This window comes from Balaenoptera acutorostrata, chromosome 12 (genome assembly GCF_949987535.1).
Source record: "Balaenoptera acutorostrata chromosome 12, mBalAcu1.1, whole genome shotgun sequence".
NCBI classification, from domain to species: Eukaryota; Metazoa; Chordata; class Mammalia; order Artiodactyla; family Balaenopteridae; genus Balaenoptera; species Balaenoptera acutorostrata.
This window is the reverse complement of record NC_080075.1, coordinates 59,057,867-59,073,628: the sequence shown is the minus strand read 5'-3', so window position 1 is coordinate 59,073,628 and position 15,762 is coordinate 59,057,867. Positions and strand designations below refer to the sequence as shown.

The window sequence follows — 15,762 nt, the reverse complement described above, 5'->3', positions numbered from 1 at the left end:
CCCTCCCCAATTCCCTGCTGGCCCCAAGCGCTCCGGCCTCCCGGGTGGCCGGGAACTCTGCCTCGCTAGCCCGGCGCTGGGGGCGGGCACCTGCTCCCACCCCTCTGCGTCCCCTCCCCTTCACTTCCCCCTCCCCTTCACTTCCCCCTCCCCTTGTTCCCTCCCTCCCTTCCCCCCCGCGGCTAGGCGCGGCGTCGGCGGCGGCAGCGGCGGCGGCCGGGGCTGAGGCGGAGGCGGCGGCGGCGGCGGCGGCGACGGCGGCGGCGGCGGCGGCAGCGGGCGGGGCTCGGCTCGGGCTCCGCGGGCGGGCGGGCGGACATGGCGGCCAACATGTACCGGGTCGGAGGTAGGAAGGCTCGGCCCGACCCGGCCCGTCTGGAAGCGGGCTCCGGGAGTGGGGGGTAGGGGCGAGTTCACCCTAACCGCTGGGAGCCACGGGCGCCCGGGCTGAGGGCGCATGGGGCTGGGGGCCTGCGGAGGGGGCCGGGGCTGCCCCCCCCTCCCCTCTCCCCTCCCCCACCGTGGCCCACAAGGGACCGGGGCCCATCCACACCCCCGCATCCCAACCAGGGTTTTAGGCCAGGCCTGTACTTGGGGGTATGAATTATCAGACGCCACCTCCCCCTCAGCCCGTGAAACCCCCATGGGGGTCAGGGGCCGTCGAGCCCCCTAAGAGGGTGGTCTTTCCTCGCGTGACTTCTAGGCGTTGGGGGTTTGGAGAGAGTGGAGGGACATCTCTCCTCTACTGCTCCCCTTCATTGGGGGTGTGGGTGGGGGCGATGGGGGCCCAGCCAGGGGCACAGCTGGATAGGCCTGTTTGCGGGGACAGGGCCCTGCACCTCTCCTTCGTCCCTCTCCCTTACGTTTCTTGTGCAGCCCCCCCCCCCCCCAGGAATGGGGCTTAGAGGGGCCGGGGCACCGCAGCCTTGGGTGGGGAGTGGAGCTTTGCCTGGACGTTTGCTCTGCTGTCTGCCTCCTTCCCAGCCTTCTGCAGAAGAGAGAAATAAGGTCAAACAAACTTTCTCCCTACTCACGACGCCCTCCTCCCTCTTTCCTGGTAAAATAATAATTCAGATAAGTGACGTGTTTGTGTGTGAGACTGGCTCTTCTCTGCTCATTAGCCGAGCTCCTTGATGGATGGTGGTGGGAACGGCCTGGCTAAATGAGGCCACTTTGCAGAAGGGAGACGGGAAAGAGCCACTAAGATAGACAATAACACTGCAGCCCAGCCTCTCAACTAAACACACAGTGGGAAGTTTCCAGTGAGCCTATTAGATGAGAGGAAAAACCACACTTGAAAATTTATATGCTTTTTGTTGAAAGGCTGCAGCAGTTGCTTTATAACGAGACCCTAAATGGATCTGGATTAAATATGGTAAATATGGTATTAAAAAGGCTGGTATCACCTCCACAGAGCTCTGCCTCTCAAAAAGTGACCCCTCTCCTTTTTCGCCTCCTCATCTTCCTGGATAGAGCTGTGAAAAAGTTTGTCAATGCGCTTCTGCTCTGCTCACCTGATTTTTTTTTAAGTTGGTGATTGAAATGTACTTTGGGCTGCTAAGCCTTTCAAGATGCTCTGAATTTGTCTTAGGTCAATAGTTTTATGTGAGAAGCCTACTCCAGGGCAAATTGGATTGGAGTGAAAAGATGTGGAAGTAGTTATTGTATGAAAGACACATGTTTAGTCAGCTCTGACTACTCAATGATAAGAGGTGTCTTTTTGTTTATTATTAAAGAAATGACACATGTGGGACAGAAGTCTAGGAGAACTTGAATAAAACATTAATTGAAATGAAAATGCCAGGAAAATAAGGGTCTGTGAATGGTAAGCACATAAGAAAGAGAATATATTAAGGCTGCATTACTCAGTTTGCTTTTACCAGGAAATGAATCATGGGCGTGCTTCATTTTGAATGTGAATTACCTGATATAAAAAGTCATAAATTGACAAATGTGAACTTTCTGTTGAAAAGATTAAGCTCTTTACTTCCTTTAATTACAGATTATGTCTACTTTGAGAATTCCTCTAGCAATCCGTACCTCATCAGAAGGATAGAAGAACTCAACAAGGTATACACTGAGTGTTCTTGATTCTAATATTAAGAAATATTTGTTGCCCATTGAAGGGTAATTGGGTAAAGGGCATAAGAGATGATTTTACTTTAAGTTCCAGACTCTTTGAAAGTAGAGATTTCAGATTAGAGAATTATGCAGGATTCTGAATATTCTTTTGCTTTTTATAATTACCTCTGATATTAAATGTTGATATTGAATATGTAACATCTGTAAGATTTCTTCAAATTGCTTGGAGCTTCTCAGAGCAGGTCACTCCTGTAACTCAGTCCCTTTTTATATTTGAAGTCATAATTTGTGTTTCTCCCTTTTTAGTGAATTAATTTTTTCCTCTTTCACCTTGAGAAGGAGGAAGTTAGGGAATATGATATTTAAGGGAATTTGTAAAATTCTAGACTAGGCTAACTAATAAGAATACAGTTTTGGTATAATTATAAAGTGACTTTTTGTCCCTTAGGCCCAAGTAAATAAAACTTTTACATCAAGGTTTGTCCCTGATCGCAGGTGTCCAGGACATCAGAAGCATTATGACTGTTGGCAGTAGCTGAGCTTTTACAGTGGAGGCACTCAAACAATCATAAATGACATGGACCATAGATTTCTGATGGTTGAGGGTTACTTGTGTAGCTGGTGAGAATTCACATTGTTAAAATGTTTGGGGGCTGTCTAGCTAATACCCTTCCCCCAAAATACCATCTGGAGACTGGTCCCGTTCTGAGTCCCAGGAAACCAGATCTGGCCAAGGGCATGCCTGGCTTATGAGCGTTGAGGTCTTGGTTCACTTTTGGGGATACCCTGGGGACCTTGCATTTAAAAAATTTCCATAGTATTTGAGACCACCACCAAATGAAGAAAATGGCCTCAGGATTAGGTCAGTCTGTGGGTGGGAACTGTTGAGATGTCTTCCTGATGTGCTTCTCTTTTATATTACTGACGTAAGGTATAAGAATTTAGGCAATTCCAGGGAATTCCCTGGTGGTCCAGTGGTTAGGACGCGGTGCTTTCACTGCTGGGGCCCAGGTTCCATCCCTAGCTGGGGAAGTAAGATCCTGCAAGCCATGTGCGGCATGGCCAAAAAAAAAAAAAAAAAAGGCTTAAAAAAAAAAAAGAATTTAGGCAGTTCCACACTGTTCACTGCATCAGCTTATTTAGAAAGTTAACTAGGATTCAAGGAGAAATATTGCCCTATGAGACCTGTATTCTCTGGCTGCTCCCTGCTTTGTTCATTCGGCTCTAAGTACAATAAGCTCTTTCTTGCCTGTTTCTCTCTCTCTCTTTTTTTTTTGGCTGCGCCACCTGTCTTGCAGGATCTTAGTTCCCTGACCAGGGATTGAACCCAGGGCCATGGCAGTGAAGCGCCAAGTCCTAACCACTGGACCCTTTTGGCTATTTCTCATATGCACCCACCTTAGGACTGTCTGGTTGTTTCCAGCCCCCCATACCTTGCTTTTTTCCCCCACATCATTTATCACCTTCAAATATACTTAATTAATGTGTTTACAGGCATACCTCAGAGATATTGTGGGTTCAGTTCAGACCACTGCAATAAAGCAGATATTGCAGTAAAACGAGTCACATGAATTTTTTAGTTTCCCAGTGCATATAAAAGTTGTGTTTATACCATACTGTAGTCTATTCAGTGTACATTATGTCTAAAAAAAGATGTACATGCCTAATTGAAAAATACTTTATTGCTAAAAATTGCTAGCTATCATCTGAGCCTTCAGTGGGTCATAAAATAATATTAAAGATCACTGATCATAGGTTGCCATAACAAATATCATAATAATGAAAAAGTTTGAAATACCGCAAGATTTACCAAAATGTGACAGACACGAAGTAAGCAAATGCTATTGGAAAAATGGCACTGATAGACTTGCTCCACCGAGTGTTGCCATAAACCATTGATTTGTAAAAAACACAATATCTGAGAAGTGCAGTGAACCGAAGTGCAATAAAATGAGTTGTGCCTATATTTTCATTGCCTGTTTTCCCAAACTAGAATGTAAGCTCTATGTGTGTAGTGATCTCTTCTGTTCACTAATGCATCCCAAGTGCCTTAGAGTAGTGGCTGGCACATAGTTAAGTAAACATTTTTTGAATTAATGAATTTCTCAGATGTCTGATGTTAATACTTGTACATGGCTTTACTGTTTACAAAGTACTCTGATTCATTCATTTTACAAATATTTCTAAGGACCTGCTACTTTTAGATATGCACTTTTAGGAATTGAAGGATGAACAAGATAGGTCTAGTAGTGGAGACGGACGTCAGCTAAATAATTCCACAAGCAGAAGGAAAATTGCATCTGTGCTAAATTTACAAACATCAGAGCATGGTGCTCTGGAAGCATATAATCTGGGGATTCACGTTTGTCACCTCTTTTGAGCCTCACAGTACCTTAAACCTTTAAGGTAGATGCATCATGGATTGTTGTTGTGAAGCACACTGTGGTTAAGTCACTTAAATGCCTGGGTTACACATCTAGCTGGAACCTGTATCATTTCACACTTCTTTATCATTATATTACTATTCACTTCAAAAGTCCCTCCCCTCCCTGACATTCTCACCTTCTCCCTGCCCCTCTGCTTTCTCAAAGAGTCATTAATATACGAGCAGTCCTTACGGGACTGAGGGTGACTGAACTGTGAGAGATCAGAGTCTCTGTAATTTCAGAGAGTGGCAGTTTGGATGGAGTATTGATAAAAAGGAACTGCGATAAGCTAATTAATTACTAAATATTTACATAGGACCTTTATTTCTGAAGGGATGTGAGAGATCTCACTTTAAGTAATTAATTAAACAAATATTTCTTGAGCACTTGTTATGTAGCAGGCACTATGCTAGGCTCAGGTACAACAGTGACCAATATGGACATGGTCTCTGCCCACACAGGGTCTCCGTTCTCATGAGGGAGACACATGAAAAGATGAGTTAACAGGTGTAAAGAAAATAGCGATAAATGGTGTTAACGTCTAGAAAGGAAATAAGCAAGAGCCTTGACATAGAGAATAACAGAGGTTGCTTCCTTTGGATAGGGAGTGAAGGACTTTAAGGACATTGAAGTTGAGGTCTAAAGGATGAGAAGGAGGTAGCCTTGGGAAGAGGGGCCACAGGAGTTCCAGAAAGGCCTTGAGCGGGTCAGAGGTCAAGTTGGCTAAGTGGGGAAATTTAACATGATTAGAAAATCCAAATAATGAATTTAAGAACACTTGATATATTATTATTTTTTAAAATTAATTAATTAATTTTTGGCTGCATTGGGTCTTTGCTGCTGCACGCAGGCTTACTTTAGTGGCGAACGAGGAGCTACCCTTCACTGCGGTGCGTGGGCTTCTCATTGCGGTGGCCTCTCCTGCTGTGGAGCACGGGCTCTAGGCATGCGGGCTTCAGTAGTTGGGGCACACAGGCTCAGTAGTTGCGGCTCGCTGGCTCTAGAGTGCAGGCTCAGTAGTTGTGGCGCATGGGCTTAGCTGCTCTGCAGCATGTGGGATCTTCCTGGACCAGGGCTTGAACCCGTGTCCCCTGCACTGGCAGGCGGATTCGCAACCACTGCGCCACCAGGGAAGTCCCAACATTTGATATATTCTAATTGATAAGCTAAGAGAAGGGATATTAACCTATTTTATTAACTTTCTTCTGAATACGTAGGATGTGTTTTGGGATTCCCTAGTGTTCCAGTGGTTACGACTGGGTGCTTTCACTGCTGCGGCCCAGGGGCAATCCCTGGTCAGGGAACTTAAGATCCTGCAAGCCTCATAGCGAGGCCAAAAAAGAAAAAAAGAAATAGGATGTGTTTTTTTAACAAAATTCCTAGGATAAGGTATCAATCATTATTTTTATAGAAAATTCACTTTTATAGGATGAAGGTCCCTGTTTTTTTTTTTTTTAATCCTATTTGAAATGTTACTTGCTCAGTTAGAAAGCAGAATTACAGTATTTTTTCTTTTTTTTTAAATTAAAGAAATAGATTAAAAAATATTTATTTATTTATTTGGCTGTGTCGGGTCTTAGTTGTGGCATGTGGGATCTTTCAGTGCAGCGAGCGGGCTCTAGTGCGCATGGGTTCAGTAGTTGCAGCGAGCGGGCTCTCTAGTTGTGCCGCACAGGCTCAGTAGTGCGGCACGCAGGCTCTAGAGTGTGCAGGGTTAGTTGCCCTGTGGCATGTGGGATCTTAGTTCCCTGACCAGGGATCGAACCCACATCCCCTGCATTGGAAGGCAGGTTCTTAACCACTGGACCACTAGGGAAGTCCTGAAATAGATTTTTGTCTCAATTTTTTTTCCCCAGAACTTTTAGGTGCAAAACTGAATATATTGGTTGATAAATACAGTTCGACATTGTTTTATCTCTCTCTCTCTCTTTTTTTTTTTTTTTGGAGGGACTGGTTCTTTATTTCAAAAAGACATTTATCAATGTTCAGTATCAAAACAGTTACACTATTGTTTTTTCTTTCCCCAATTGGCCCCCAAAGAGACCACACCAAAGGGGAGTACATTTTAAGCCAATTAAGCTGTAGGGTGCACACCTAACTGACCTCACTGAAACCTCACCAAAAAGGGGAGATTGGGTAGGGAAAGAAACTTTAAAAGATCAGCACACTGCCAGCCCAGACTGTAGAGGGCTCTCACAGCCAGATGGGGTGACCAGTGTGCCCCAACCCCAAAGAAGTAAAGTTGCAAAATAATATAAAATTTAAAAACAATTTTGTACATAAGCTATTCAAGATTTCTCCAGCACTAACTGATACAACACCCAATGAGATGGCAGTTTTAGAGACAGCAGCTTCAGACCCAGAAAAGGGTGATGAGATGAATTTCATATGGCTAAATCAGTGGTAGAACATAATTTTCTTTCCTTTCTTTCAAGGAGGCGGGAGAGCAAATAAGTGGTCACCTCAAAACAAGGGGCACATGACCCATTCTGTGAGCGGCTGGGAATGGGGTAGAGCTGGGACAAGGATTTGGGCTCAGAGGTCTCACTATCTTAATTTCATCTGGTCACTTCTGATGGAAAAAAAAAAGTTGCCCAAAGATACCGTAAAGCCGAAAACCTGAACAGCACTTTCTTTTTTTTTTTTTTTTGGCTAACTCCTTCTGGAATCACCTTTCTGGTTTGGCAGGTACTTTTTACAGAGCAATAAGGCTTCCCAAAATGGAGTCCTTCTCTGGGCTGTTTGGCTCTCAGCAAGGCAGGCCCATACCTTTTCCCCTCCTCTACGGAGAGGGCAATATGCATTAAGCTGAAAAGTTACCTTCCAAAAGTGAGAAAGGGATTAGACTGCTGCTTCAGAATTATGGAATTATCTGGAGTGTTTTACAAATGGCTGCTACATCAACAACAACAGAAAAGGTAATTACAAAATGTGTACATCACAACATGCTTTTCAAGACACTTGACATTGTGCTCACATTCCCTTAAACGTTGTTCCCAAAGATGCTCAGCCTCTAGCCCAAATGGAATCTCTGGGGAGAGGCAGAGACAGTTTGGCGAAAAGGACACAGGGGTGGGGGTGGGAGACGTGGCGAAAGGAGAAAGCAGCCTTCCAGTTAAAGATCAGCCGTCAGTTTAAAGGTCAGCTTTGGGCAGGCTGGCCTCAGCGGAGTCGGGGTCAGAGGGAGGAGCAGCGGCAGGGTGGGCCTGGGGTGCTCTGCATCTCATTCAGGTCAAGCAGAGTCTGGTCCAGCATCCTTTGTGTACAGAGGTGCTCCTCTTTGGTGCATTTCAGTTTATCTTCCAAATCATCGATTGTCTTTTCCAGCTTGGCTACCGATCTCTCAGCAAACTCAGCACGGGTCTGTGCCTCCTTGAGTTTTCAGTAAGAGTCTTTATCTCTTCCTCATATTTGTCTTCTTTTTGAGAGTACTTTTCTTCAGCAGCACTCAGACACTTCAGGTTCTGCCACATCAGTCTGATCTGCTCATCCATCTCCGCAGCGGGACTCTGCCAGCTCAGCTCGCTCCTATGTGCCTTCCAAGTCTCCCTCAATAATCACCAGCTTACGAGCCACCTCTTCGTACTTCCTACCTGCCTCTTCTGCAGTGTGCTTAGCTTCTTTGAGTTGGATTTCCTGGAGCTCCATTTTTTCTTCCTCTTTTTTATTTATTTATTTATTTTTAAATTTTTATTTATTTTATTTATTTTTGGCTGTGTTGGGTCTTCGTTGCTGCACGCAGGCTTTCTCTAGTTGCGGCGTGTGGGGGCTACTCTTCGTTGCGGTGTGCGGGCTTCTCTTGCGGTGGCTTCTCTTGTTGCGGAGCACGGGCTCTAGGCGCGTGGGCTTCAGTAGCTGTGGCACACGGGCTCAGTAGTTGTGGCTCGCAGGCTCTAGAGCGCAGGCTCAGTAGATGTGGTGCACAGGCTTAGTTGCTCCGCGGCATGTGGTATCTTCCTGGACCAGGGCTTGAACCCGTGTCCCCTGCATTGGTAGGCAGATTCTTAACCACTGCGCCACCAGGGAAGCCCCTCTTCCTCTTTTAAGGATTGGTTTTCAATAACCTTCATACCTCTCTTGCTGTCATCACAGCTTTCTCAGCTTCCTCCAGCTTTTGCCGGGCAGTGGCCAGGCGCTCTTGGGCACTGTCCAGCTCCTTTTCAACCAGCTGGATCCTGCGGTTCAAGGAGGCCGCCTCAGCCTGAGCCTGTTCCCGGACCGCCTTTATCCCTCCACTTCAGCAGGAGGCGCTCGGCCCTCTCCTCCGCGTCACCGGCCTGCAGCTGCAGAACCTGGGTCTCAGCGCTTCACCGCCTCGGTGGTGGTGACCCCGGCCATGGTGCCCGCCCGGACCCTGCTCGCCTTCGGGTTCCTGCCTCCTCTGCCTGGAGCTGCAGCTGCTTCTCACCGACATTGTTTATTTTACATACCCTTTTTTCCTCTCCTCTAAACTGTACTCAGATACAATGATGATGATCTTTTGGAGGAAGAATATAAAGTTAAAATAGAAAACAGCTTCACGGTAAATTTTATTTAGTCACTATCTAGCTTGGGTGTCGCTCTTCTAAAGATTTAGTCTGCACACATGTTGAAAGAAGGCTTTGTGTGCATAACAGTTATACAGTCTCAGGAAGTTTTGGAAGTTATGCTTATGGATAAATTTAATGTTATTTGCAGTTGATTTTTTTTTGGTGTGTTACGTTGTATAATTTATATGTTTCTTCATATTCTGTATGTTTTATTAGCCATCCAATTTGTTCTGAGATTCATTTTAATGTTTAGGGTCTTTTTTTTGTGGGGAGAAGGGAGCCACTAACTTCTTTGAGCATCTAATCTTGTCCCCCACCCCAATCTATATTTGCACATACAAGATTTTGCATATAATTTCAGGAGATCCCTTCAAAGCCCTTTTTTTTTTTTTTAAATGGTTTTGATATTATTCTTTTTTTTTTTTTAATTAATTAATTTATTTTTATTTTTCGCTGTGTTGGGTCTTCGTTTCTGTGCGAGGGCTTTCTCTAGTTGTGGCAAGCGGGGGCCACTCTTCATCGCGGTGCACGGGCCTCTCACTATCGTGGCCTCTCTTGTTGCAGAGCACAGGCTCCAGACGCGCAGGCTCAGTAGTTGTGGCTCACGGGCCCAGCCGCTCCGCGGCATGTGGGATCTTCCCAGACCAGGGCTCGAACCCGTGTCCCCTGCATTGGCAGGCAGATTCTCAACCACTGCGCCACCAGGGAAGCCCTTCAAAGCCCTTTTATAGAACCCAAGTTAAGACCTCTCCTGACATTTAGGATCTGTTGGGAAGAAGGACAGAAATTGGGAAAAGGAAGTTCTTTTCCATTTGTTCTTTAGTTCGAGCAGACCATGGACTCTCCAAAATGGAAAGTGTTTGGTTTTTTGGTTTTTAATAATGTACTTTCTAAGTCTGGGATAGAAATGGACGTGAGTATGAGGTTGACTTAAAGCCCCTTATTGCTGGAGGATGTTTTACTAAACGTGTTTGACAGAATAGAGACTTAAGAGGCTGCAACCTAAATGGAGAAAAGAACACAGGAAAGAAATTGCTGTTCATTGTAGGTTCTTCTTTATACCTGTCTCCACTTTTCCCACCTGTGGGTTTTGTTCAGGTTCTTCTTTTTTCTTAAGACTACTCAGTCCTCCAGGCTTCGCCTGTTGGACTCCTTTCCTAGCTAGCTAGGGACCTTCTGCCCCCTTTCCTCCTCCTTGAAGCTTTTTTTGTTCTTCCCTCAACAAGTGGTACTTCCTGCCTCCATGAGTGAGAAGTGAAGTCTGGAGGGGAAAAGAAAGGAGTAAAGGACAGTAGTGCTGGGAATTTGTCAGGAATGTTTTACTCTTATGCTTCAGTTGTGGGGAACCGGTGAAGGTTTCTGGGTGAGGGACATGATTACAGCTGGGCTTTGGAAGGTTGGAGACGAGATGACACGTGGACAGGCATCTTTGCTGGAGCGGAGGCTTGGTGAGGGCAGGCACCATGCATCCGTGGTGCTTAGCTTGTGCAGGGGCACATAGGAAGCCTTCGCACACAAGAAATTTGGTGACTCTATATATACAAAATATTTAATTTAGGTCTTCAGAGCTATACTTCTTAAATTATTTGTGGTGGAGGATTTTTAAGAATTTTCAATATCTTAGACTGCTTTTGTAAAATTTAAAAATGAGAGTAGAAAAATGAAATTTAAAGTAGGCTTATAAAAATGCAAGCCCCATTTTTCATTATTAGATTCAATAGATATAAAATTAACTCTCAAATACTATAATTCATTTAATTTCTGTACTCATTTCATTACATAGTAACAGCTGTGGCCTGGGCCTTGGACCACAATTTTAGTAGCTCAACTTTACAGGAATGCTCGAAGGGAGGGTGTGTGTGTGTACAGTAGAGAAGAAGAGTAATACTGTAAACTACCTAATAGCCAACCAAGTGTACGTGGTTCAGAAGAGAATATTTATTTTGAACTATGCCCCTCCACCCCAAGCAGGTTTAAATAAGAATTTACAGAGTATCCCTATTGGAGGAACTCACCAGTAAGGTAGAAAAAAACCACGTATGCCTTAACTCTTGCTTTGGGTTTTTAACATGCTTTTTTTTTTTTTAAATGTTTATTTATTTATTTATTTATTTTCTTATTAGTCATCCATTAACATGCTTTTGTCTCAAGAAGACAAAAATGATAAAGCACTGATAATTGAAGTCATTGATAGATTTTATTTACATGGGAATATTGGCCTGTTCATTTAGCAGATTGCTGGATCATTACTTCTGGAGGACGTATTTGATCACAGTATTGTGAAGTATAGAAGCACTTTGGTTAGGATGTAATATGATTTCAGTTTTAAGGGGCAATATTTCTACAAGACTATTTCTCACTTTAAAATACTGCCACTGCTGAACTTCATAAGACTGACAAATTTACTGCAGCACATATACTTACTTCTTTTTGTCTGAGTGTATCTATAAGCCCAGAGAAATTCTGAAAATTTGTTCTCAAGTTTGTTTGAAATTGGAAATCACAATAGCATTTTATTGTAATCTGTGTGTTTTTACAGTGAACTTTGTAGTGAACAATTGACCTTGAAAGCTCTCAGAATTCATAAAGAATAGGAGGGTGGGAGCCTGGGCCCCAGCTGCAGTAAATTACAGGCTAACTGAATATTGATTGTATTCTAGACTGTAGTCAAAAAGAAATAAGAGCTTCAGTGTTCATAAGTCAAGGTTTTTAATACTTTCATATGTGAAGGTAAACTAAGTACTACTAAGAATGTTGACCGTTATGGATTCATGGACTCCCTTGGGCTGAGAATGCTTTTCCAAGTTATCTGGTTCACCTCACATGTTGACTGCCCTGCACCTGCAGAGCTTCACCATCAGTCGAACATGAGGGTGTTTAGAATGGGGCTGGGTGATTTTGCACTTAGCCTGTGCCTCAGGAACAGGGTTTGGAGGAGTATGTTTAACTGTCTTTTAAGTTACGTTGTGGCTTTTTAAATTTTGGGGATTAGTTTCTTAAGGTTAATCAGAGTTAACTATGGCTTTAGTCATTAAAGCTCTCTGATCACTTCAGTTTAATTTTTAATTGATGCCAGTGAGTTATTTTATGTTTGACATTTGTTTCACTTAGAACTTTTACAAATGTTACTTGTCCTTATTTGAATTTTTAAGCTCTCTGATTATCCTGCAGTTGTGGTTGGCACAGTAAATGACAGTGCTCTTACAATTATGCTGTCTCTAGTTTTGTTTTATAAACTACTTGAATCTAATGTTCAGTATAGATGACTTCTATTTTTCTTATTTCTTAGACTGCAACTGGCAACGTGGAAGCAAAAGTAGTGTGCTTTTATAGACGACGAGATATTTCCAACACGCTTATAATGCTTGCAGACAAGCATGCTAGTAAGTTAATTGTCTTTTTCTTGGAAAATTAAAATGTGTTTTGAGTCTTTTGTTTTCCATGATATGAGGAAAAGTACTTTATGTTACCTATAGCTTTTTGGTTTCCCATTTGTCTTCCTCTTAGTTTAGATGGGAGTAGGTTTTTGGGTGGTTCTTGGTTTTAGTATATATTTTTTAGGATGCAACATATGTTTATTAGTTAGTCAAAATGTTGAAATAGAAGTCTTTGCACATAGGCTTTAGCGGACAATTGGAGCAGTGTTTTGCCATCTCCAATTTTCCATGGTGGTTTGAAGGTTTGAATATGAGGAAATTTATACTTCACTGGTATTTTGGAGGACTTCTTTTCCCCTCCTCTCTAAAACAACTGGGTTGTATTTACAGTTTTTAAAATTCTGAGTATTTATTATATATTTATAGTATTAGGTATGTGTGGAAAAAAAAGTTTGCTAAAGATAGATATTTTGTGATATCTATTGTGATAGATATTTTTTTCTGCAGGAAAAAAATTCCTGCAGATAGCAACTCTGAGCACTTCTTTGTAGTTTAATCTTCATTGTGTGCTTCTCCCCACCCCCACAGTCAACAGCTTTGACATATTTTAGCCCCTTTGATTTTTTTTTTAAACAAAAAACAATCAATAAAAAAGTGATCTAAGTTTTAAGAAAGAAGTATAAGTACTTTATTTTGAAAGCCATTTTTGTCCTACAAAATATGTAATGAGACTAGGACCATATGTAAATGTATTTTTCAGTTTAATACCGTGGTGTCTCAAACTCTGGTCTTGGGGTTCCTGAAGCTTTTGAAATGTTTTGGTAATGGGGGAAGGGAGGCTCTTGGCGCACAGGTTTGTTCTGTGTCTGCCTGAGAATGATTTCCCCACTGGTTGTCTGTCTCATAAGTTAAATTCCTACTATATTTTCTGCTGTAGTTCATAGAGTTTTTCAGTTTCTTTCCATTTTTGTAGAGAAAGTGTTAATTATGATATGGGTTATTCTGTAGTATTTACAAATTATATATTCATAGATTCAGGGTAATCATATTTGTTCCTCATGTATGAGACCAAAGTATTGCTTTTTAAAATGACATACTAATCAGTTATTTTAGCTATACCTGAAATCTAGAAATTCAGTGTGTTATTAAAGTATCTATGCAAAATTATTTGGATTTTATTCACCATTTACAGCATAAACTTAAGAAAGATAAAATGTCTCATTTATATTCATGTACTTTTGGATTTAATTTAGCTTCTAACGTAGCTTCTAAAGTCGTTGTTGCAAAGGTAGTGAGGTGTAAAGATGGTTGGGCGTCTGCTGACTGTTCATGGAGGGTCTCAGCATGGCTGCCTTTTTTGGTGCTGTCTATTTTAGGCTTGTAAATGTAGAAAATCAGGCTTTTTAGAATTGATGAGGCTCTTAGTATTGACTCAGAGAAATGAAATTTTAAGAAACTTAAGAACCAATGAAATTATATAATGGCAGTCATGCAGTTTAAAGAAAGACCTGGATTCAGATTCTGGTTGGTGACTTGCTGCTTGCCTTAGGAAAATGTCTTAACTTCTCACTCATCTGCATTTTCCTCATTTGTAAAATGAGGTTGAAAAAAGTCACCTCTTTTTTAAAGTAAATATTTATTTATTTATTATTTATTCATTTATTCACTTTGGCTGCACTGGGTCTTAGTTGTGGCATGCGGGATCTTCGTTGCGGCATGCGATATCTTTTTTAGTTGCAACGTGCAGGACGTGCGGACTTCTTAGTTGCAGCATGCATGCAGGATCTAGTTTCCCGACCAGGGATCGAACCCGGGCTCCCTGCATTGGGAGCGCGGAGTCTTACCCCCTGGACCACCAGGGAAGTCCCCATTTGGAATCATATGTATTTTACCACAGTTAAAAAAGGTGGGAATTCCCTGGTGGTCCAGTGGTTAGGACTCTGTGTGTTCACTACCAAGGGCACAGGTTGGATCCCTGGTCAGGGAACTAAGAACCCACAGCCCACGAAGCGTGGCCAAAAATTAAAAAAAAAAAAAAAAAAATCTAAAATTGTATACTTTAAGGAAAAAAATTAAAAACAAAATTAAGGGAAAAATTATGCAAGCATTGATGTGAAGCTTAAATGACCTAAGGAATGGCTTATAATGGGGTGCTTAACAAATGTCAGTTGGTTTTTCTCTCTCCGTGATTTGTAGATCATCTCTTTGGGTAGATTACTTCTATCTACGTTTACCTGTTTTCTTCCATTATTTATTGATTTTACTCTCAACGGTAACTATATGTCCATGTACAGTAGAGTTAGAGGTATCAACTGTGTTTCTGTTTTTGTATCGACTAAAACTTCACATGGGGCAAATAAAATTGCCTGAATGGTTCATGCTTTATAAAGGGGTTTTAAGGGGGGATTAAATGGAGAGAGTGTCATATATTAGAAACATTTCAAAACTAGAGTCCTGGATGTGGGTGGCTCTTATTTTTTTTTTTTGATAAATTTATTTTATCTTTTTATTTTTGGCTGCATTGGGTCTTCGTTGCTGTGTGCGGGCTTTCTCTAGTTGCAGAGAGCAGGGGCTACTCTTCCTTGCGGTGCGCGGGCTTCTCATTGAGGTGGCTTCTCTTGTTGCGAAGCATGGGCTCTATGTGTGTGGGCTTCAATAGTTGTGGCACACAGGCTCAGTAGTTGTGGCTCACGGGCTCAGTATTTGTGTCTCTTGGGCTCTAGAGCGCAGGCTCAGTAGTTGTGGCACACGGGCTTAGTTGCTCCGCAGAATGTGGGATCTTTCGGACCAGGGCTCGAACCCGTGTCCCCTGTGTTGGCAGGTGCATTCTCAACCACTGTGCCACAAGGGATGTCCCTCATTGTGGACTTCTTTAAAACTTTTTATTGCAGAAAATTTCAAACATAGAAAAGTACAGAGAATAGTATAATACACCTGATGTTTCCATTATTCTACTTTAACAGTTATTACTACATGACCAATTATTTCATCTAGACCCCTACTTGTCCCATTATTTTGAAGCTCATCAGAGAAATCTTACTTTTTCATTTGTAAATATTTCAGAATGTATTTCTGAAAAATATGGTCTCATTCAAACTTACAGGAAATGCCAAGAATATACAAGGAACTCCAGTATGCCCTTTACCCAGGTTCAGCAATTAACATTTTGTCATTTTTTATATATATAATATATATATTCTTTATTATATATATTTTTTTCCTGAACCATTGGAGAGTAAATTGGAGACTTTGGAGTGGTTTTCCTAAATATACAAAAATTCTTTTACATAACCACAGTGTAGTAAACATCTCAGGAACCCTAATATTTACACAAAGCTATTGTCTCAT

General features: G+C 42.4%; 1 protein-coding gene and 1 pseudogene across 5 annotated transcripts in view; one reads left to right on the top strand and one right to left on the bottom strand.

Annotated features, from left to right (window-relative positions):
* Window positions 1–203: 203 nt before the first annotated feature.
* MTA3 (metastasis associated 1 family member 3) overlaps window positions 204–15,762 on the top strand; it is a 162,931-nt gene continuing 147,372 nt past the window's right edge. For all 5 annotated transcript variants that reach the window (XR_009009946.1, XM_057558457.1, XM_057558455.1 and 2 more), the window contains exons 1-3: window positions 204–346; window positions 2,003–2,070; window positions 12,327–12,420. Coding sequence is in view for 4 of the 5 variants with exons in the window: in XM_057558457.1 (XP_057414440.1) it covers window positions 319–346; window positions 2,003–2,070; window positions 12,327–12,420 (190 nt within the window). In the remaining variant the exon portion in view is untranslated. The remainder of the gene's footprint in view (window positions 347–2,002; window positions 2,071–12,326; window positions 12,421–15,762) is intronic.
* Window positions 7,686–10,502, bottom strand: LOC103010125 (tropomyosin alpha-3 chain-like; annotated as a pseudogene).